The sequence below is a fragment of the Protomyctophum bolini genome (genome assembly GCF_963924005.1).
Source record: "Protomyctophum bolini genome assembly, chromosome: 19".
In the NCBI taxonomy this organism is placed as follows: domain Eukaryota; kingdom Metazoa; phylum Chordata; class Actinopteri; order Myctophiformes; family Myctophidae; genus Protomyctophum; species Protomyctophum bolini.
The window spans coordinates 32,350,388-32,372,629 of record NC_137880.1 but is presented as its reverse complement, the minus strand read 5'-3'; the positions used below and the strand labels follow the sequence as shown (position 1 = coordinate 32,372,629).

At 43.3% G+C, this 22,242-nt stretch overlaps 1 protein-coding gene across 2 annotated transcripts in view; it reads right to left on the bottom strand.

Annotated features, from left to right (window-relative positions):
- The window catches only part of nrxn3b (neurexin 3b), a gene marked incomplete at its 5' end in the record, with an annotated part of 388,331 nt that overhangs the window by 285,083 nt on the left and 81,006 nt on the right, over positions 1-22,242 (bottom strand). Inside the window, 3 exons of one of the 2 annotated variants that reach the window (XM_080791155.1) lie at positions 7,020-7,181; positions 10,314-10,337; positions 12,325-12,626. In XM_080791155.1, the coding sequence (XP_080647281.1) occupies positions 7,020-7,181; positions 10,314-10,337; positions 12,325-12,626 (488 nt within the window). Of the gene's footprint in view, positions 1-7,019; positions 7,182-10,313; positions 10,338-12,324; positions 12,672-22,242 lie in introns of both variants that reach the window. The other variant, XM_080791154.1, reaches the window with a different exon arrangement.

Here is a 22,242-nt window from a genome sequence, read left to right as displayed (position 1 = left end):
CCTGGCTGTGTGTGTGCGTGCGCGTGTGGATATGTACTGCATCCATGTATGTCTGTGTGGGTGTGAACATGCAGGCATGCATGTATTTGTGTAAGTGTACTGTACACTCATCATTGGTTCTCTGAGGGGTATACTGTACATCCGGTATAACTTCCAGTCCGTCGGTAAAAGTGCTCCGTTGCTATAAATGGCTTGGGCGCTATGATTTAATAATGGATTAAATAACCCCGGGGCAATCAGAGTGTTAATTGCGGTTCCATGGGGTCCGCAGCAAAAGTAGTTAATATAACGTCGCAATCATTTTAACCACTTTATACATTTACCTGTCTATGTTGGCTATTCAACATAGCAGATCTACAAGCTACACAGCGTGTTACTTAGTGCTTAGTATTTGGAGATTCTTTTTTTTCTTAGATAAATCTCTTCTGAGGGTCCCTGAAACAAAACCATTTCAGATGTAGCTCCACACATATCAATTTGGAGGTCCTTGAAGCGCATGTGTTTTGTGCATGCGTGCGTGCGCCGTGCGCCGTGCATGTGTGCGTATACAAAAGGAGAGAGGCAGCCTGTCGGCCTATATTGTCCAGGTCTTGGCAGAGAATCGGTGTTATTACTGTTCTTGGGGAGGATAATAGGTGGCAGGAAACCAAAGACAAGTCCCATCAGATTAACAGCGAGGCTGCGGTCTCGCCACAGCCTTTAACAGGTCCACGTTTACCCTCGCAGAGTTCAATCAAACGCCCTGGCTTTGACGCTGTGCTCCGTTATCTTTTCCAGACACCGTAGGACATTTGGCCATCAACCCAGTGCCCCGCTGTTTGCTTTAGTCTCTCATTCGTGTTTTGCTTCTCATCGTCAGTGATCATCCTTAATACTGAGACTGTCAATTCCAACCTGTCCATCTCCCCAAGACCCATATGGGATTTGAGATAAAACATTTTTTATGTAGTGCCGGACGGACCGTGTTTGTGCGAGTCTGTTTGATGTTGTTTACATGTGAATTTGATGAACTGACTTTTTTTTCTTTTTAATACATTAAAAATGTATTAAAAAATAAAACCTAAAACATTTATTTATTTATTTTAACCAAAGGAGATGAGCAACATTCAAAGAGAGAGGAAGTATTATCGACCGGAAAATAGCATAGGCCTATATAATGCAGGTCTGCTCACGTTAGTTTATAAAAAGTGTAAAAGGCAATTCAATATAGGCTGATAGTGATATCATACATATCACATGATATCATACATGATATTATCATGTATGATATCATGTGATATCATGATAACGATACAACGCATATTGCCATGTACCTCCTTTCTCAGGGTATGATGAAAAATATATTGGAGCCTAAGTAGTAAATAAATGGGTCAAAAACCAGTGTGGAGAATAGAGTGAGTTTAGCAACCAAACACTGAAGATGAAAATCGATCGCTATTTCCTTAAAAGCACAGCCTTCCGTGCTGACCTTATCATCACTTCAGGGTCCTTCTGGAAAACAGTGAAATGTAAAACAAAATAAAGCCCTCAAGCACTTGCACAATTCACCTCGACACTCATCAATGCACAGACACCCACAGAAACTCTACTACAGCCTGGTTTTTAGTTTTGTGTCGGTGTCTCTGTCGAGTGCTGGAAAAATCTACAAACGTACCATCGTAACATGTGACGTGATGAGGTGCGAGTTTGCACATTTACAAATACATAGTAAACTTTGCTATGAATATCCTGTACTTAAGTTTCCATAGAGTTACTGTATACTGAAATCCATTTCTGGTGTTGTGTGTCTTTGGATCAAATAGTAATCTCAGCAAAAAAGAAAAGATGAAATTACCCATCTAGGTTCCATCCTGGAGGAAAATCGTTCCGGTGACAAAATGGCCACCAACGTAATCAAAAAAGTCAACCACCAAAGAACAGGATTCCAATCCTTCCCAAAACAAACTGGTCAGGCTCTTCCTTGGACTCACTCCCCGAACCCACCTCACCCCTGCAGAGTACAGCATCTTGCAATGGGTCTGGTCTACAAGATTCGCTACACCACCAAGATGTACAGTACCTGTCTAAATACTTCCTTAATGTCAACGAAGTCCACACTCACAACACCAGATGGAGTTCAACAAACCACGTACAACCCAGATTCGACTCAATTAATTCCTCTCCTATGCCACTAAAAAGTGAAAAACGTTTTGAGGTTTCCTGATCCTGATCAAATGAATCTAGTGATCCGTTGCAGGGGAATGGCAGTAATTTGTCCATTTTTGAGTTCCCTGAGAGTATACAAATGGAACCATGGAAGGGCCCATTTGGTTTTATTTGTTACATTTGATTAACTTATGGTCGTTAACACGCCAGGAACCGTTTTCTTTGTCTTGAGTCCATCCATACAGAACGCAAATATTATGCCAGCGATAACCGAATACGAGCTTGATTTTTCACCACGAATAAAATCATCCACACGCATGAATGAGGCATCACCAAATTAACAGTGTGATGTGTAATATTCTCAGACGCATTTTCAGGTCGTTTATTCGCTATATGCTCCCACAAGGACCTTAATAACGAGGATTTTAATGTGTAACTCTCTGCTCTGGACCTCAAAACAATAGAAAAACGGACCTCAAAGTTAAACGTGATTCACACAACAGTGACAGTTGAGCTAATATGAAACATGAAGACCATGTGGTGACCAAATGCTCATACTGGTGTAACGAGGCTCCAAGCAGTCCGGCACGCAGTACACGGTACACGCTGTCCCTGGCCTCCGTGGCACCGCAGGGTGAAATCTAACCACCTCGGCCATTTATTGCTTGGTGCCTTTCATATCGCCGATATAATAACGGTCTGCTCAGGTTACCCATCTCACTTCAGGAGAACATGTAGGCTGTAGCTCTCCCAGACACCGGTCAGAGTGACTCGTCTCGTAGACGCAACGAAATGCACTGTACAAATCTTCACAGTCCATTGAACTACTGACGGTGTACAAATGGAACCAAGCGGGCCCTTATTGGCAGTACTGCTCAAGTATTAGCTGTACTTAAGGACAATTCTCAGGTAGCCTATTTCATTTTAATTTACTAGTATATACTTCGTACAATTGAGATGATGAGATGAGTTCTGGAGCTTTTAGATCTGTGATTTTCTATACTTCGCTTTTGCTATCGGTACACATTGTGAAAACTTAATTTGGTTTATTTTGATGTTTGTACTTTTACTCAAGCACATTTTGAATAGTGGACTACTCTGCTGCAGTGATGTAAATAGGTTTTCAATGTAATGAGTCCCGGGATGCAGGGATAGTCTTTTAGATGAGTCCCAGGGACAAATTGCAGCATTTAACTCCCATTTAATTTTATATGGTTATAATGTGGTTATATTCATGTAGAAAACAGAAGAAGAAATAATTATTATAACTAAAGCTAGCAGAATAAACTAGAATAAAAAAACAGTACAGTAGTGCATCCCTTAACCCATTCTGAACGGGAACCCATTTTGGTGTTTAGCATCATGTTATGCTTTAGCTATTGAAAAATAGCAGATCTACAAGCTCGTAGCGCGCCACCGAGTGGCGCGCTACGAGCTTGTAGGTCTGCTATTTTTGAAAAATGGAAGAACGACTGACATTTTTAGAATCTGATCTCAGGTCAGAATGGGTTAATCAGACCAGTGTGTGTCCAGTGGAAACCTCGTATGAATCTGATCTCAGGTCAGAATGGGTTAACTATAAACTGCGTTTTGGGATGCAAATGCACCCTATTTTAATCTCTGCTGTTGTGGTATTGTATTGATACTTTAACCGAAGTAAAACTATGTCGGTACTCTGCTTATAAGTTATGAGTCTGTTTGGTTCCACAGTACTTGTACACAGTCAGGGTTAATGTACACAGTCAGTTAATTGAACGCCAGGGATTTGACTGTGTGCATGGTGGTTTCAGGTGATGTCTGCCTGACAAAGCCTCATGTAATCATGGTGCGGATGGACCACAGCTGGGAATGAGGCCGTTTGCCCTGGATTACTGACCGCCGTCTCATTCCCACGCCCATCTCTGATCTATAATCCCACAGTTCACTTCACTACACATCCTGAGGGTACATTTTAACAGCCATGGTTATCCCATGGCTGGGATAACCAATAAGAGTCTAGCCATCTATAAGTACGTGCCTGTATTCCCAGAGCTAAAGTTACAAATCGGCACCACAATTCTTTGAGTGGTGCAACCACTCCTACAACCAGCAATGTCCCTCCGTCCATCCGTCCGTATGTATGTATGTTTAGGGTACCAACAGGTACTCACTTCAGACGGATCAGATTTTTATACTTTAATTTAAATGTTCAGTCGGGTTGGTCTGAAACCTTGACCGAATATGGAGTCAAGACAACTTAGATATGATGTCACATAGATCAGCATTTTTTCAACCTTTTGCTGGATCAGGGCCCACTTGAAAATCCCCAAAGCGGTCACGACTGCATTTTTTTCACTGAGAGCATGTGATTCATCAGGTCTGATTTTTATACTTTTTGAAATGTTCAACCTACATTATAGTATGACTATATGGAAGTCAGTCAGGTTGGTCTGAAACCTTGACCAAATATTGAGTCAAGACATCATAGATATGATGTTAGATAGACTTGTACTATCTAACAGCTTGATGTACTTGTACATCAAGCTGCCACACGCTACAGAAACAGGATATTGGCTCCTGCCCTATGGGCCTCATGGCTCGGCAAGGCTACTTACTTAGATAGACCAGCGTTTTTCAACCTTTTCTGGATCAGGGCCCACTTGAAAATCTCCAAAGCATCCAACTGCATTTTCTCTGAGAGCATGTGGGTATCACAAAGAAAGCTCATGTTGTGGGGCACCTGCTGGACTAGCGGTGCAGGCGCATGGCACATGTAGGCTCTAATGCAGCCTGACATCATGTCACGCGTTTGAGTCCCAATTACGACAATCTTTGCTGCGTGTCACTCCCAGTCTCTCTCCCCCGGTTCTGTCTGTCTGCACTGTGTTGTATCAATAAAGACCACAAAATATGTTTTTCTTCTTTTAATATCATGCCTTTTCATGCCATGATTTATTATGATTAAAATCTTAGTGTTTTGCCAGCTATTTTGGTGCCCGTTGGCAATGAACTATAAAATCGTACAGTGCCACGCTTAAGGTTTATAGAGGGGGGGAATGAGAATTTCCAAGGGTGAGTCGTGACACACAAAATGAGGAGCTTTGGGGGAATATATTTGAAAAGGGTTATAGAGGATTAGACATTTTTGCACTTCTACACACCCCACCGAATATCAGCAAGCCTGACAGGAAATAAACTTGGACCCAAGCTGTTCCCTAGCAACGCAATTCCACTAAACGGGGGGTCTATAAATAAACAAAATTAGCCTGAAGTGGCCTGCGTCATCACAGAAGAGGTTCAACCCATTATCACGTAGGGCTAAAAGGCAGAGAGGTTAGTATTCCTACAGCCAATCCCAATGCAGGGCAGCATTCAGGGGTCAGTGCAGGGCATCCATTTTGACTGGCTCTTCGAACAACGTGAGGCAGAGAAGAGGCAGACGATGCGAGGATTAAGCTGTGTGGACTGAATTATAAGTAGAATTCTTTATCTAGCCCCAAAGTGGGTTTGTGGTGAAGCTGGTGGGGGGGGGGGGGGGGGGGGGAGTTAAGTAAGCTATAGGAACCATACGGAGGTTATGATGAAAGGCCATAAACATGAATAAATATAGGACTTCACATTAATCTATGTATATACAAGGCAGCTGTGATAGATGATCTTATTAACACTAGACAGTTATGGCCACATGTAGGCTCGGCTATAAGGGAGATGATGGTCTACTCTCTACAGTGTCTGATAGGATCCGAACGGGCCTTCATTATATATAGAGCCATAATGCAGATGTTCAGCATGTGTTCGCGGAGGGCTTAATGAAATTTGATAGCAAGCCAAGGTCATTAAACTCACGCGCAAATGTGTTCCTACATGCACATAACGCACACGTTGACACACGCATATACAAAAGCATGCAGCCACGCACACAAAATAGACTAGGCTCACAGAAAGCCAAGGCGAACAGACGTCTGCACACAGTGGCAAATATAGCAAACCAAATTCCCAGAATACAAAATAGAAAAAACGTATTGACTCCGAGCAGCTATACCCAAGTACCCAACGCGCACCAAGAAAAATAAATAAACTGTAAATAACACAGAGGCACTTAGGGTCCAATAAAAAAATACAGTGCTAATTTTCAAGGCTTTGACTAGGCCGGCATAATCGATCTATTTTTCCCCAACCTCTTTATTCTTTAACAAGTCCTCAGAGCCGTGGGGTCAGCGTTTTATTAGCATCACACAGGCTGCCGAATGAGTCATGGTGGGCCAAGAATAAATAACAGGCCGTTTAATATACTGTTTTTTAGCTTTTGCTCACAAACCAAAGGAGCCTGTAAACACCTTATGAATGTCTGAACACTACAACAAAGCCTTTACCATTTTTGTTCCAGGCAAATATTTCTTTCAGATCGTTGCCCACTGGGAGGCATTTTGGCGGTGCACTCAGGCTGATGCAGCAAATAACATGTGACAGAAGCAATTTGGGGTATTTTCTCACACACAACTGCAGTGAGCATTATGAATTACATTAAGGGGAAGGGGGAGGGCGGGCATTGGAAGTCTAATACTTCCTCCTTCCTTGCAAAGTCAGCAGCTTTAATTGATAATGCAATTTGCCACTTTATTTCGTTTTTTCTATTTATTTTACTGCTGTTCCCCCATGTTTACCATAACAGGAGAAAGTGCAACAATTTCTCATATCTTACACGTTCAGACTGCTATTAAACACAGGGAGGGTGGGGGGTTTACACAGTAAATTCATCAGTGTTATTTCATCCACTTACTCAGTTAAATCAGTATTTTGCAGTTTGTGTACTAGTTTCAAACTTGCACATGATATGAACAAGCTTGTAGGAAGTGTGCGTGTGCGTGCCAGGGTACACAGCGGTCCCGTCCTACCTCCTTCAGGCAGCCCATGAAGTTGTTGCTGACCGGAGAGCCGGGCAGGTCGGCCGTGCTGGGACTCCCGCCCACGTAGAAGAAGTCGTCGGAGCCCAGCATGGTGTAGTCCTCCTGGGTGTAGCCGGTGGTGGTCAGGATGCCGTCCACGGAGATGGTCACCTGTGGGGATAACCAAAGCCAGGCCCATTATACTCTGGGACTGGCCGGCGTGCAGGCGTGTGTAAACACGCCACTCTCCTCATGGTCTGCGTCTAAAAAGGAGCTTCTCTGTGACTTTCCTTTGGTTGATCTCTCTTTCTTTTTTTTTGCCATCCGTTGGATCGATCACTTGGCGGCCTTGGTGCGATTTTTCTTTTGTTTTTTCTCGAATATCGGACAGCGTCTTTTAGTCTTGTTAATGGATTTCAAGGTTACAGGATCACAGGACAGGTAAAGAAAATATGGCAGAAGCATATTTTCTTTATCTTTGATGGGGGGTAAGAGTATGGAGAGATCTAGGTTTGGTTCTGGAACTTCAGGTTGGGGGGGGAGGGGGGGTTAGTACAATGTTCAAACCAAGGACAAATTGATTGTACTTGTCTTAGGTTTCGGGTTTCATCTGGTAACTGCAGACACACGCATATAAACATGTACACGGACACAATCATACACGCACACACGCACGTCGTACACACACGCACACAAACACGTGTGTGTGTGTACCTTATACTGTACACTGGCACAATCTCTCACTCTCTTCTTGCTCACATACAGTACACACTGACACGCATGTATGCACTCACAGACACGCACGCACACACACACACACACACACACACACAGTCACACACACACACACAGTCACACAAACACACACAGTCACACACACACAGTCACACAAACACAGTCACAGACACACACAGCCACACAAACATACAGACACACACACACACACACACACACACACACACACATCCTCACTCACTCTCCTGTTTACATATCCACGAACATGCATAACAAAGGGAGGCTTCACACACCACATATATGTGCAAACCGAGGTGTTCACGGTTCAGGAGGCAAACTAAACGTATATTTGCACATGTAAGGAGTAAGTGGTTTGATGATATGTCATACATAGCTTGAGCAAGCCCAAGGATGCATCAGCCCATGCACAGTCAACAGCAAAGGCCCATATTCAAACACTATCTCAGAATACTAGAGCTTGTCTCGGACACGATTTAGCAATTTTTTTTTCATAGTGACAACAGTGACACAGTACAATTCTGAGTGTTAAAGCTGCAATCCTGAACAATTTTGGTAATCATCATCATTTTTCGACCGCGGGCGAGATCACGGATTTCACAATGCCACACCAGACTTCCTGGTCCTTCATTGCCGTCCCCAGTTCCAATTACTCTAGCAATGACATCAGGGAAGGACAGTTTTCTACCTCTGGTCTGCTTTGAGGCAGGACTCCAGAGAAGAAGGGAAGATATAACCTCATTGTCAGCTCTGTAGCAGTGGCCGGCAAACTGTGTTCTTCTGGATTGGACTAGTGAAGAAACACGGGGAAGGTTGCCGTAATTATACAATATAACTAACAAATGCAGTGTAAACAAAAGGTATCTTTCCTCCAAGTTCTACTGCTTGTGAACAAATGCAGTGGTTGGAGGTGGTCTCGCTGCCAGACTATTGTTGAAATGTTTACCCTGTGTTTGGATATGAATAGCTGAATACTACTGGTATATCTCATTCATTCCATTAAGACCTGAGGCGATTCCACAAAAGATGTCTTCTAAATATAACAATTACATGAAAAACTATATCAAACTTTTTTCATGTCAAGGTCCTTGACATGAAAAAAGTTGTATGTATTTGGCCACCGACCCCATCTCTATTTTGTTCCAGGGACCCCCAGAAGCAAAGATTTGAGTTAACAATGTCCGCTAAATATATATATATTCAATTTATATATTCAAAGATTTGCACAAATCTTCACAATAAAAAAAATTAGTAGCAGATCTACAAGCTCATAGCGTATGCCTGCTATTTTTTTATTGCCAAAATATAAAATATCGATGTTTACAAATAAGTAAAATCTAAAATGAGAAAGATGCTTTCACAGGTTTTAATGGGTTAAACCAGCTGTAGGAAATTATAATGTAATCTCTCGGCTTGCACGGGACACCCAGGTTTGGATCCTGGGTAGGACATTGTAGGGGACACCCAGGTTTGGATCCTGGGTAGGACATTGTAGGGGACACCCAGGTTTGGATCCTGGGTAGGACATTGTAGGGGACACCCAGGTTTGGATCCTGGGTAGGACATTGTAGGGGACACCCAGGTTTGGATCCTGGGTAGGACATTGTACGGACTGGGGTCCGTTATCAGCTGTATTAACACTCAGGATGGTACCGTGTGTACTGTCACTTTGACCAGACCAATGAACCCAGATCAATGCCTCTATACCTAAGAAGGGTTATGCATATGGACCTAGGGGAGGTATCATGGATCAAGGTAAGCCACGACACACACACAGAGACACACACACCCGCACACACACACACTCACACACACGAACACAGCTTCCACCAGCATGCCACAAAACCAGGGAGGGGAGAGCAGAGTGAATGAATGACAGATGGAGGGTGAGTGAGTGAGTTAGAGTGTTAGTGGTTATTATTATGGGTGAGTGGTCATGAGACATGATGTGGGCATGCCATGCGCCATAGTGAGCTGGAAACAACTGTCAGAGCTCCCGCAATGAAGGTTTAAGGGTTGCCATTTTTGGTGTTTTCTCTTTTTAGGGCTCAGTGTCGAGGTTGAGGTCACCCATCTTTGTTGGAAATTGTGGCAAGCTTCTGTCAGTTCTTGACGACAGTCCTCACAAAAAATGGGGGCTTTTTGTGTGAAAAAAAAATATTAAAAAAGCAAAACTCCCCCTGACAAAGACAAAGGTCAAATTGTTTTTGTTTTTTTGTCTTTTTTTTTTGTTTAAGTTGTTGGAACTACACAGCGACGTGGGTAAAAAAAAAAAAAAAAAAGCTAGAGTGAAAAAAAGGATGGGGGACTGTGGGGGGAGGGGGGGGGGGGGAGGAATAAGAAGTCTGTTGGCAGGTCAGGGAGGAAGTTGAGAAGAAGAAGTGAAGAAAGAACTGCCTGGTAATACAAACCCATCTCCGCATTTTTTGATAAGAGTGTCTAGGATGAAACTCAAAGAGAACGAGTAAAAGAAGAGGGGATAGGGGACACACGGCAAACCCAAAAAAAGACAATAAGAATGATATCTACCAGACAATGTAGTTTGTTTACCATAGCGTGTCCAATGCCTGATTGCTTTCCAGAAAAAGGGGGAAGAAAGGAAATCAAAAGAATAATGAACAAAAACGTTGTTAATAAGGAATGGAGAGAAAACAAAAGAAAGAAAACCAATGATGAAGAATTAGGATGTTAGTTAGTACATTAGTTGGTTAGATATTGGTTAGTAGTAACGAAAAAATGATTTCTAACATGAATGAGTTAGTATTAGAGGGGATAAACACTACATGATTTACTGCCGATTGCCAGAAACTGACAAAACCATCCTAAACTAAATGTTCTAGATCGGGCTCCTGCAAAACCCTCCGAGAAGAACAATGTCATGGGACTTTGACTCCTGATCCTTTAAATTTGTGTTGGGAATGGCTTAATCCAAATCTTTAAACAAAATCTTGTAGTGTTTCTTCACCCAGAGCCTAATAAAGCGTGTCTTCCTGAGAGCAAATAGAAGTAGGAAAAGACCGAAAGTAGAGCGGTAGAGACAGAGAAAGAGATGAACAGTCCCTCGGCTCATAGCTTCTAAACTTCTAAGCTGCATGTGTGTGTGTGTGCCTGCGCGTGTGTCTGACTGTGTGTGACTGTACAGTATGTGTGTGTGTGTGTCCTGGGAGGAACTTATTGGGCTACAACCTTTTACTAACCTGTAGGGCGGGGTTTTTACTGTCGGCTTGTGTCAGGAACAGCACTTCTTGTTCCGCTGCTCAGAGAGCAGGTTTAAGTGCTGTCTCATCTGGCAGACATACTAAAGGTCGACCAAGTCGATCCAAGTGTAAAGAGTTCCGTTTCCCTCCTGTGCACCACCACTATTCACTATTGACTGGCTACCAACGGTGACACGCACTAGTGCTCTATGGCCCCAGTAAGCCAGGCGGGGCAAAGCTACGCCCCCACAGAGTGCTATTTGCAGTCATTAATTGATTTCATTAACGGATATACTATTTCAAACTTCCATACTCTCATAAAAGGGAAGAAAAGTGGTTAGATGTAATTTCAATATTTGCTCTACTTTCCGAGCCCTTGGCCCCTTACATCTGTTTCACATTAATTATGCAACTGTGGGGTAAAAAAGGGCCGGGTCTATGTGTGTGTGTGTGTGTGTGTGTGTGTGTGTGTGTGTCTTTGTGTGTACGCATCTTCTTATTAACATTCAGCATCTAGAAACATAATTTTGATTATCTTTTCTTTTTAGGAACTTGCATTAGATTAAAGACGGCACTAAAACATACGTAGCTCCGTCAAATCTTACTATAGCGATGTGAACGAAACATGTCACAAGTTGCATCCCGTAAAGGCCAAGCGGTATATAAGTGTCAAATGTGATTAGATATGATCTGACTGACATCCATCGCTATGTGTGACAAGCAATCTGTGAACGTGTGATCGTCTGCACTATACTGTAAATATGAGGTATTGGACAGGCTTTACGCACGCTGCCACGGCTTTCAACTCAAAGCCCGATATTCTACAGATGAATATAAATAAAGTTTCTGACGCCAGGAAGAGTGACAGCGCTGGATATAGGAGTGTCAGCTTAAGGTTGTGTGAAGCAAAGTAGAAGCATCAGGTAAGTTAATTATAAAGGAGCTCAAGTTCAACACATAAGAAGTAGAGAAAGAGACCTAGTAGTACAATAATGTATATGTAGACTGATCTATCAATCACAATCGAGTGTATATACATATACAGTAATATATATATATATATATATATATTCTTATATATATATACATGTTTCACCTATGTGCAATGGAAATAAGAGATGAAATAAAATTAAAAACATTCCATGTAGTCGTAAAGAGATAAAAAATGTTTTCTGAACTGCATGTGATGCAAAAATGATAACCAATCAGAAGAAAAGTGACGGCTCTCTAGCGAATTCTACTGAAGCCACTAAAAGTCTTTAACGGCAAAACTTTGCAGCCTAATAATAATAATTATCATGGTCTCCAAATGTCCGCCCGGTAGCCGCCACCTCCCCCCCTCCCCTCCCCTCCCCACCAGTTACCTGTCTCAGGTTGCGCGTGACCTTGATGTCGTGCCAGTTGTTGTCGTTGAACTTCCCGTTGACCGGCTCCACGATGGCCTCGAAGGCCCCCGAGCCCAGGTTGATGACCAGCGACACGGCGCCGTCCTTCAGAGCCAGGTTGACGTAGTCGGCGGACTTCCCCGTGTGGAGGAGGAGGCCGTTGCGCTGCCACGTCTTGAAGGAGAGCGTGATCTCGTCGCTGCTGCTCTGGATGGGGTTCTGCGACAGGTCGTAGCAGAAGTACTCGGAGCCGCGGAAGGTGGCGACGTTCTCCTCCCTCGCTGTGAATGACACGGACGAAAGCAAGAAAGAATACGTTAGATTAAGTTACATTAAAGCAGTGTCTGTCTCTTGGGGTATTTTTCGGGCTGCACCGTAGAGCAAGTCAAAATCTCAAGGCACACCAGTATTCATGTTATCGCTCTCACCCCCTTTAAAATGTTTATTTATTAAATGCCAATTAAAAAGTTTAAGCCCTATTTTGTTCTCCAAAAATACATACGTACATCTACATGCTTGTGAGCTTGTACTAATGACATGCCCAAAAATAGGGACAACTGGTTTAAAGTGGTTAAAAATATATATTGTTTAGGGTACAGAAATTGTCTCTCTATTGGGAAATGAGTGCGCATAAAGTACTGATCTAGAAAAATATATATTCATAACTTTTTTTGTCTAGTTGTATACTGTACTGTACTTTGCAATAACAACGTGTGGTTCTGACATCACAATCCCAAGGCACACTGCAGTGTGTCACGGCACACACACCACGTGCCTGGGCATGCCATTTGGGATCCGCTGCATCAGTGTGCATTGCTGCTTCTAATAACGTAATGGTATAAAGGTAATGTGTTTTTCTCAACTCAACTGGGTATTTAGCACATCGGCCGGAGCAAGCCGCTGTGCACTGCTGAATAATTCACAATGTTTGTCTCAGGAAATGGCTTTCCTCACGAGTCCAGTAGTATTACAGTACGTACATGTAAAACTCTCTTTGCTGAAAATTACACTTAAATGCAACGTGTATACATCAGCATTATACTGTATGCTGTATCCATTCCATATACCCCAACACTTGGGGTCTCTATATGGACAACTCTAATGTTTTAACCCATTCTGACCTGAGATCAGATTCATATACGAGGTTTCCACTGGACAACACACTGGTCTGATTAACCCATTCTGACCTGAGATCAGATTCTAAAAATGTCAGTCGTTCTTCGATTTTTCAAAAAATAGCAGACCTACAAGCTCGTAGCGCGCCACTCGGTGGCGCGCTATGAGCTTGTAGATCTGCTATTTTTCAATAGCTAAAGCATGACATGATGCTAACACCAAAAAGGGTTCCCGGTCAGAATGGGTTAAACATGAAACAGGCCTGGGCCGCCTGGCGTCCTTCCCAGGCCCCTGCATCAATCACGGTGTGACCTAAATAAACATGAGAACTGTGTTGCATCCCGCGAGGCAGTGACAAGATCGATGGTCACATCAAACTAACACATCTGCGGGAAAACGCATCCATAATCTGCCATAATCACAGCCCCGATAATCCCCCCGTTCAGTCCCCATCATAAAAACCCTATCTGTGTGACCGTGAGATGAGGTCTCCAATGCCGCCTGCAGACAGACAGACCACTTATGATGGAACAATACACCCCGCTAATGGCATACATAAATCAAAATGCAGCCGTCTCTGACTTTACAGTTTCATATCAGTCCCGTCGCTGGAGAGACTTCCTGAGGCCCATTCTTCACGCGGGCGGCACGGTGAGTAAGTTGAGATGGTCACTGGCAGACAGAGACAGTCACAGAACAGTGTGACAGGGACATGGCTGAGCATAGAGCAGGACACGGACAGAAAGAGGGAAAGTAAGTAAGTAGAATAAGAACTAGAAAGAAAGAGAGACAGAAAGAAAGACAGACAGAAAGTTAGAAAGAAAGAAAGAAAGAAAGAAAGAAAGAAAGAAAGACAGAGAAAGAGTTCAACATGAAAAGTTGTACTGGATCATAGTTTCTGTGTCTCGCCAGTGATCTGCGATGTGACCGTGCTCGTCTTCCACTCCGTCGCCAGCGACGGCCGGGCCCTGGTGGACATGCTCCGACCCAGCCCGGGTTCTGTGTGTGAATCTATTACAGACAACGAGGTCAGACTCACAGTCTCAATTATTTACAATGTGTGAAGCAGGATATAAAGGCGCCATTAGAGGCAACCACGGCCGTCAAGGATACGGCGGAGGGACGGGTTCCTTCCCCCCTTGCCTCAGAAATGCCACGGCGGCTTTTCAAAGCACATATAACTGCAGCCAGGGGCGGGAGGGAGGGGTGGGCCATGGGGGTGTGTCGTTATCGTTAAGGGGCATCAGTGTTGCATTCAACAACACTATCAATTAATTTTCCTTTATGGTTTCCCAGGAACATTAGTATGCCACACGTCAGACCCACGAGTGCCATGAGTCATGATAATGAGGTATAGGGGAAGAACAAGGGGCATGTGCATGAGAGAGAGAGAGAGAGAGAGGGGGGGGGGGGGTCAGATAGTGAGGAAGAATAAGACAATAAGACAAATAGGATGATGATGACTCCGGTCAGGGAATAATTCCTCCCATGGCATCAAACTCACATCTCTCTGCGTTCAACGTGCATATATAGGATACGAGGAGCAGGATGGCAAGCAGACAAAAGGCTCTGAAAAGCCTCTACATAACAGGGGAATAAATAGAACTCTATTATTCCCATTGACACATGGCATTGTACATTGGAGAAAAGAAAATTAACCAATCTGTTTGTTTCCCGGTCAAATTATGCAAATTACACACTCAATGAATGACTGCATGAGTCCAATGACTGAGTCCTTATAAGGGTGGTTTGTTTTGTTAATTTTACTGGACGCTCTGCAACAAGTACATGTGCAAACAATGTATGTAATGTCGGTTTCTGTCCGGCCTGCATCATCATTCACAATACGTAGTGTTAATAATAATAATAATAATATTAATGGATTGCATTTTATAGCGCTTTTCCAAGTGATCAAAGCGCTTTACAATGGTCCATTCATTCATACATCTTTTTTTATGGCAAAACATTTAAACTCAACACCATTTAAAGCCTTTTAAGTATAGGATTTAGATTGTGAATCCTTGATCAAAAATCTGTACCCGTTTTCTTCCTATACACAAATAGCCGATCTGCTATTTTCGCCAAACGTTAGCCCTTTAAAATAGGGACGCTGTAGACTCCTATAGTGGTTTCAAAGAAAGAACGTAATACTAATGTGAATATGGGACTTGCCAGAGATAAAGCAAGTGTTGAGACTGTTGTGAGTCCCCCATCAATCTTCGGGACCAGTGGCTTTAGCTGGAGCCATAAATCACATGAAGAAATGCTCTCTCAGACGGCTTATGAAACGTTGTTGGATGTACCGTAAATGTTGATGTATTCCTCGGTAATCTCAATGTCTACTTTGAAATTCCTCTCACCCTCTGGCTCTATAGTGAAATCCCTGATGACAAATGGCACGGGTCGAGGCTGAGACTAGCTGTCAATAGCTGGATGACTGCGGGGCATGGCAGTGCCATTCCTTTCACTTAAAAAAAAGAAAGAAAGCAATTACGCATGGGAAAGTTTTATTCTAGACACCAAGGATCGCGTCTTGAGGTGCATTGAAGGATGCTGACTAATGGCGCAGCTAGGCAGAGAGGTCGACAGTAACTTTTCAAGCTAAGCCTACAACAACACGTTGCGATGCAAATCGTTGATCTTTCAGTTCTGCTATTTTTGGTATTTTTCCATTTAAAAAACTTTTTCCCTATAGAGCGCCGCAGTCCCGCCCCCTTTCAGAAAAGCGAGTGGCCCAGGAAATGAAACCCCAATGCATTCTTCCATCGGCACTTCTAATATAATTTATTTAAAGACGGTTACGCCGCGGACAAAGCCAACTCGGATCGTGACAAATCATGACAATGAACACAATGTTTTGGGCCGTCAAATAATTTATAAGACGAAAAACAAAACAAATAGTGTTGTCTCCTGACTTTCTTTTCTTCTTTCCAATGATTTGATCGGCCCAAAACATTGTGTTCATTGTCATGATTTGTCACAATCAGAGTTGGCTTTGTCCGCGGCGTAACAGTCTTTAAATAAATTATATTAGAAGTGCCGATGGGAGAATGCATTGGGGTTTCATTTCCTGGGCCACTCGCTTTTCTGAAAGGGGGCGGAACTGCGGCGCTCTATAATGACACGCCCAAATCAACCAATGAAAAGTATTGGAGCTTGTGACTATGAATCTCATGGCCCCAGATTAGGCCCATTGAAGGTGTTAAGTGGTCAGATGTGCGGGCCGCATCATGCATTTTCAGAGCATGTTTATTTTGAATGATCAATCGATCAATTGTTTTCCGGCTTGGATCGGTGGAAGTAAAGTAGCATACTTTAAGTTCTTATTTAATGGTATCAATATGGAAACACAAATTTCAAGTTTTTTTAAAATATATTTTTTATCCCACGATTTTTGTAACCCATTTTTCACCCCTGTGTCAATCATCTAATGTGATCCTGGGCTCTACACACCCTCCACCAACCTGGGGAGAGCAACGGACTTAACTCATGCTTCCTTCATGCTTGAGTGTCCAAGTTGCTCCTTTACACCTGACAGGGGGGAGTTTCCCTGGTTAGACGTAGCGCGTGGAAGGAACACGTTATTCCAACCAGTTCCTTTCCCCTCTATCAGGCGCCCCGGCTGGCCAGGGGGAGGCAGTTTAGAGACCAGGATTACTGCATGTTTTTGTGAGGGTACCTACCCTAGGGGACACGGGGAGAACATGCAAACTCCACACAGAAAGGCCCTTTCACCAACCCCGCCTTCAGGTAATTTCAAGTTTTGAAAGAAAAGAAAGATACCATGTAATTTGTATTTATTTTCTACACATTATTTATTATTTATATGAGTTTTGGGGGGTCCACGCAGCCCACAAAGTGGGCCGAAGCCCACAGGTTGAGAAGCGGTGCAGTAAGCTGCAGACTGATAACGCCGTCAGATACAACCCCAGACACCTGATCCCGTCTGCTCTCACCTGACCCCGGGGGAGAGACAGGTCGTTGCCGGGGCAACGCGCCCGTCCATCCCGCACGCTTTAATTAGGCCGTCTGTCGGAGGATCGCTGCTCAAATGTCAAGGACTTCACAGGGAATCCTGCTCACTTATTGCTATTAAGGTCGCACAACAGGACCGGAGTGCAAGGTGTTTGTCACCTTGTTAGCCACTACAAATGTGTCCGGGAAAAGACAGTGTAGGTGAAAGTAGCAATACCACAACATGAAAAAGTACAAAGCTCAAACTTTTACTTCAGTAAAAGTACAAAAGAATTGGCATTGACCTATTTATCAACATTGTGAAACAACTACATCTCCTAGAACAGATGACCTATTCTTTAAGACTGCAAAAAGAGCTTTGTGAAAGAAGATAGATGGGAGAAATGAATAGAGTATTTAGCTGGGGGGGGGGGGGGATATGGAGTGAATATGGGCTGTGTCTTTCCGGTTGTCAATGAATGTAAGGAATCCAAAAGTCTGTAATATATACTATAAAATATTCTTTAAGGGACCAAACAAAGTAAAAGTAATGGCCCTATATTTCAAATAGCAGATCCACTACTGTACATAGCTTGTACTGTAGATCAACTATTTTCAAAGAGCCAATCGGTCTTAAGTGGTGTATGTTTCGTAATAATAATCTGAAGTTGCAAAGTAACTAGAGTGATTGGAGAGAGAGAGAGAGAGGGAGAGACCGACCTCAAAGCTACTCTCATGTAATGTTTTATAGCGCACGTGTGTGCTGCGTAACATGGATTACGGTGGATGTTATGCACCATCCACAGACTTATTCTTACAAATTAAATGTGCTTTGAGGATAAAAAACTGGCTCTATATCAGGAATATAAATTGAATATTTTCAGGTAGCTTGAAGCAATCCCAGAAAATGATTATTGCATCTTGGAATAATTCATTCAATTTAGGGAGTAATTTACACTGCAGCATTCTGGTATCAAAGTCTGATGCAGCTACAGATGGGTCTCAAATGCATCAGACTGAATATTTACTAGTTGAACTGCTGAGGTTGGATAAATTAGACATTTCAAAACGGATTATTTCCAAAAGAGAGAACAATTCAACCTGTCAAGTTCTTGCATTGAACTGTAACATACTGTGTACTGGGCAGCTACAAAAGGTTCCGCTGTCATTTGCAGGGCTACCAGTCTTTGTTATGGCATGTTTAAGCTCTGCATATGTATCTTTAATTATAAAGATGTAATTACAGTTACCATGCCAGCCATAAAGGCGATCGATACAACATCCCTGCTATGAATAATAGAGAGAGCAAATTGATATAATGTAATATGTGTGCACCTCAGCAATATTAACCCATTCTGACCGGGAACCCGTTTTGGTGTTAGCATCATGTTATGCTTTAGCTATTGAAAAATAGCAGATCTACAAGCTCGTAGCGCGCCACCGAGTGGCGCGATACGAGCTTGTAGGTCTGCTATTTTTTGAAAAATCGAAGAACGACTGACATTTTTAGAATCTGATCTCAGGTCAGAATGGGTTCATCAGACCAGTGTGTCCCCGGTGGAAACCTCGTATGAATCTGATCTCAGGTCAGAATGGGTTAAACCCACTGTAAGTGTATACTGATCTATAATAACCAGGGGAAATGTATTGCCTGTTGAGACATGCTGTGCGCAGATCTGTGGCTTTGGTATCGATCATGCAGCCGGGTCATTTTCCCCTCATTTTCTCCATAGTCATCAATATTCCATTTGCGTTCTGCCTGCTTCTGTGCGACAGGGCCAGGGGTTCGATTTCAAAATCCACTGGAAGCAATTAGCTCCTTCATTACCATCCCCCGGTCCCGTTTTGCGTTAGGCCCCCCCCCTCTCCCCTCCCCGACACCCGGGTGGCATGAACCTGTACTCCGTGGGCTCTCCAGCTGCGCCAGGGCTGTCACCTTGCCAAACTATCATCAGTGCCCTTTGACCTTCTAAAGATCAGGGCAGGGGTTTAAATTGTCCCCGCGCTGCAGGAGGCGACGGACCGGATGAATATGCAGAGGGTGTGACGGATGATTATGAGGTTATCTGGTTATGAGGTTATCGCGCTGCGATTATCATTTCGGGGCAAAAGGGTGATTTATATGCTTTAGCTGCAGTCGGTTGCACCTGCAGCAGCTGATCTAATACAGTACATCTGGCTGTTTTAGCAGAACATTACCTATAAATGGTGCTGTGATTGTCATTGTGGCAAAAGGGGTGACTGAGCCTTTTTGTACCCCTACAGTATTATCCAGCAGGGTCTCTGCATAAGGATTGTAGCTGCCTGCCTGGGCTGTGTTATTATGTTATTTTGTGATTAGTCTATTAACGTTTTAGGTCTGCTATTTTTGATATTATTGAAAATTGGTTGGTCTAACCGATTAGTTTGATTTAAAACTGCTGCAACCCTACAGTAAATGCTATCACAGGTTGCCTATATTTTGTACTCAAATCATGCACACATTACCACACTTAAGTTGGAATAACAGAAGTTATAGGAAGCTCAAGACTCATGACTCATGTATCATGAATCATGCGACAGCCTACATAGCACAGTAGTCCTATAACTCGTTCCCTGTGGCCATAGTGCCAGTAGAATAGGCCAAACATCCAGAGAAGAAGAGCTGTCTTCCGGTTCCGGCCGCATGACCCGGAAGGAATATTTCGGCTATTTTAGAACCAGGGTCGTGGCCGTGTTCTAGCGATAGAACCATTGATAAGCTCGAATTATTGTTTTAATAGTATTCAGTGATTTGGGTGATTTGGAAACCCCCCCCATTCTGCCCCCATAACAAGATGTGCACATGCACGCGCGGCACTACAGTCAGGGGACAGGCAACAGGCCAACAGCACACACACCAAGGCCAGCCCCCACTCGGATCATGATTGGCGGAAGGCCCCTTTCTATCCTGATTGGATGAAGGCTGGGCCACCTAGCCAAGGGGGTTAACTGGGGACAGGGAGGGACTCCTTATATGGTCAGTACACGCTATAGTAAGGAGGATTATCGCAACAAAACAATAAAATAAGTGATATTTGAATTAAGTGAAATCACTGAATATACTGTACCTTTAAGCTCACAACATCGTACTTTACCCCATTCTGAGCCCTAAAGCCACTAAAGACTGTGTGTGTGCGTACGTGCACGGAGGATTTGGGATTCAAGCTGTTTCTACCATGGAACCTAGTGATGGAAGCTAAAATATTATTATTAATTCTGGATTAATACTGTTTTTATCAAAACCTGTGTTCTCATGTTCCGGCAAAGGAGGGCTTAATACCACGAGATATCTCAAGAATGTCATGGATTCACTTCTTCACAGAACACTGCACACGTTTGCATTATTTGTTGAAACACGTCTAAACGTCTAAAGCCTACAATGCAGTCCGCTATTGCTGACTGCTAACACGCTGCAGCTAACGTGCTAACAGCGCCATGCATCACACAGCTCAGCAGCCAGCCATCACATGTCAAGAGAATTTGGAGCAACCTGGGTGATGTGTCCCTTCACAGCCAGCCAAGCAGGGCAGGCACCACCACCACCACACACACAGTCTTATGCTGGAGGGAGACACGACTCTGAACTTAAGACTGTGTATACCAGCAAGAAACCAGCTCTTTCTTATTCTACTGTACCAGATAATCAGACTGAGCTATAATTGTGGTGACCAATTGAGTTGATTAAAACACACACACACACACACACACCTCTTATTGTTTATTGTAATTAGCAGCCTATATAATAGTAAAAGCAAATGGTGATTTTTACACGGTCTAGCACTGGGTTGGGTGGTCATGTCAACCTTGGAGAACAGCAAAGCAATTTAAGCAAAGTGACCATGTGCCCAAGAAGGTTTCCCGCCACCCATGCTGTACAGTGTATAATGTATATCGTGCTATTAAAATGAATGCAAAAAAATAGCTGACCATTCACCATCTCTACAGCACCCTGCAGTGGTGGGAAAAGTATACTCAATTGTTTTACTTAAGTAAAAGTATCAATACGGCAATGTAGAACTACTCCATTACGCAGTGGCCGTGGCGTATTCAGGAATTAATTACAAGCTATAGGCCTGGCAGCTGGCACCAAATCATGGCTGGGCACACTTGCATGCACGTACAGTAGGCTACACACGGTACACACCCCTCGCCTGCGTGCGCGCAATTATTTCTAATTAATTAATACTTATTTTTCCCTTCAAATTTCTTCAAACTATGAAGTTGCTACAGCTGCTACAATACACTTCATCCCAACACATTCCCAAATATAAACTATAACAATAACAACCATAAAACAACATGCACACTCTCTCCCAGGCAGGCTACTATACTACTACAGCGCCATAATAAATAGACATGCGAACGCGGGAAGCGAACGCATGCAGCTCGTAAATTGCAATAACAAATTAGTACTTTATTAAATAATAACACTGTGTTGCACGCAACAACAGCTAGTTTATATGTTTCAACACGCTTGCTTCCAAATTACACATTAAGCAAGGTAGCACTCCATTAGCATAGCAGGCGCAGCAGACAACATCCATTCGGCAAAAAATACAACTTTGGCCTTCACCTGATGGATTCAATCATGTAGTAAGTAGCGGACGCTGTTGTGAAGTTTCCCAGGTGAACTCTTCAGGATACAACTGTTGTAGGAGTAGCTGTCCTCTGGCTCTGGGTACTCATGCCGACTTTCTTTCTTTCTTTCCCAAAACTTTGCAATTAACGGAGGAACGTTTGACATTGTGACTCTTTAGGCTAACATTTAGGCTACACTCAGTGAGGCTTCTCGTTTCCCGACCCCGA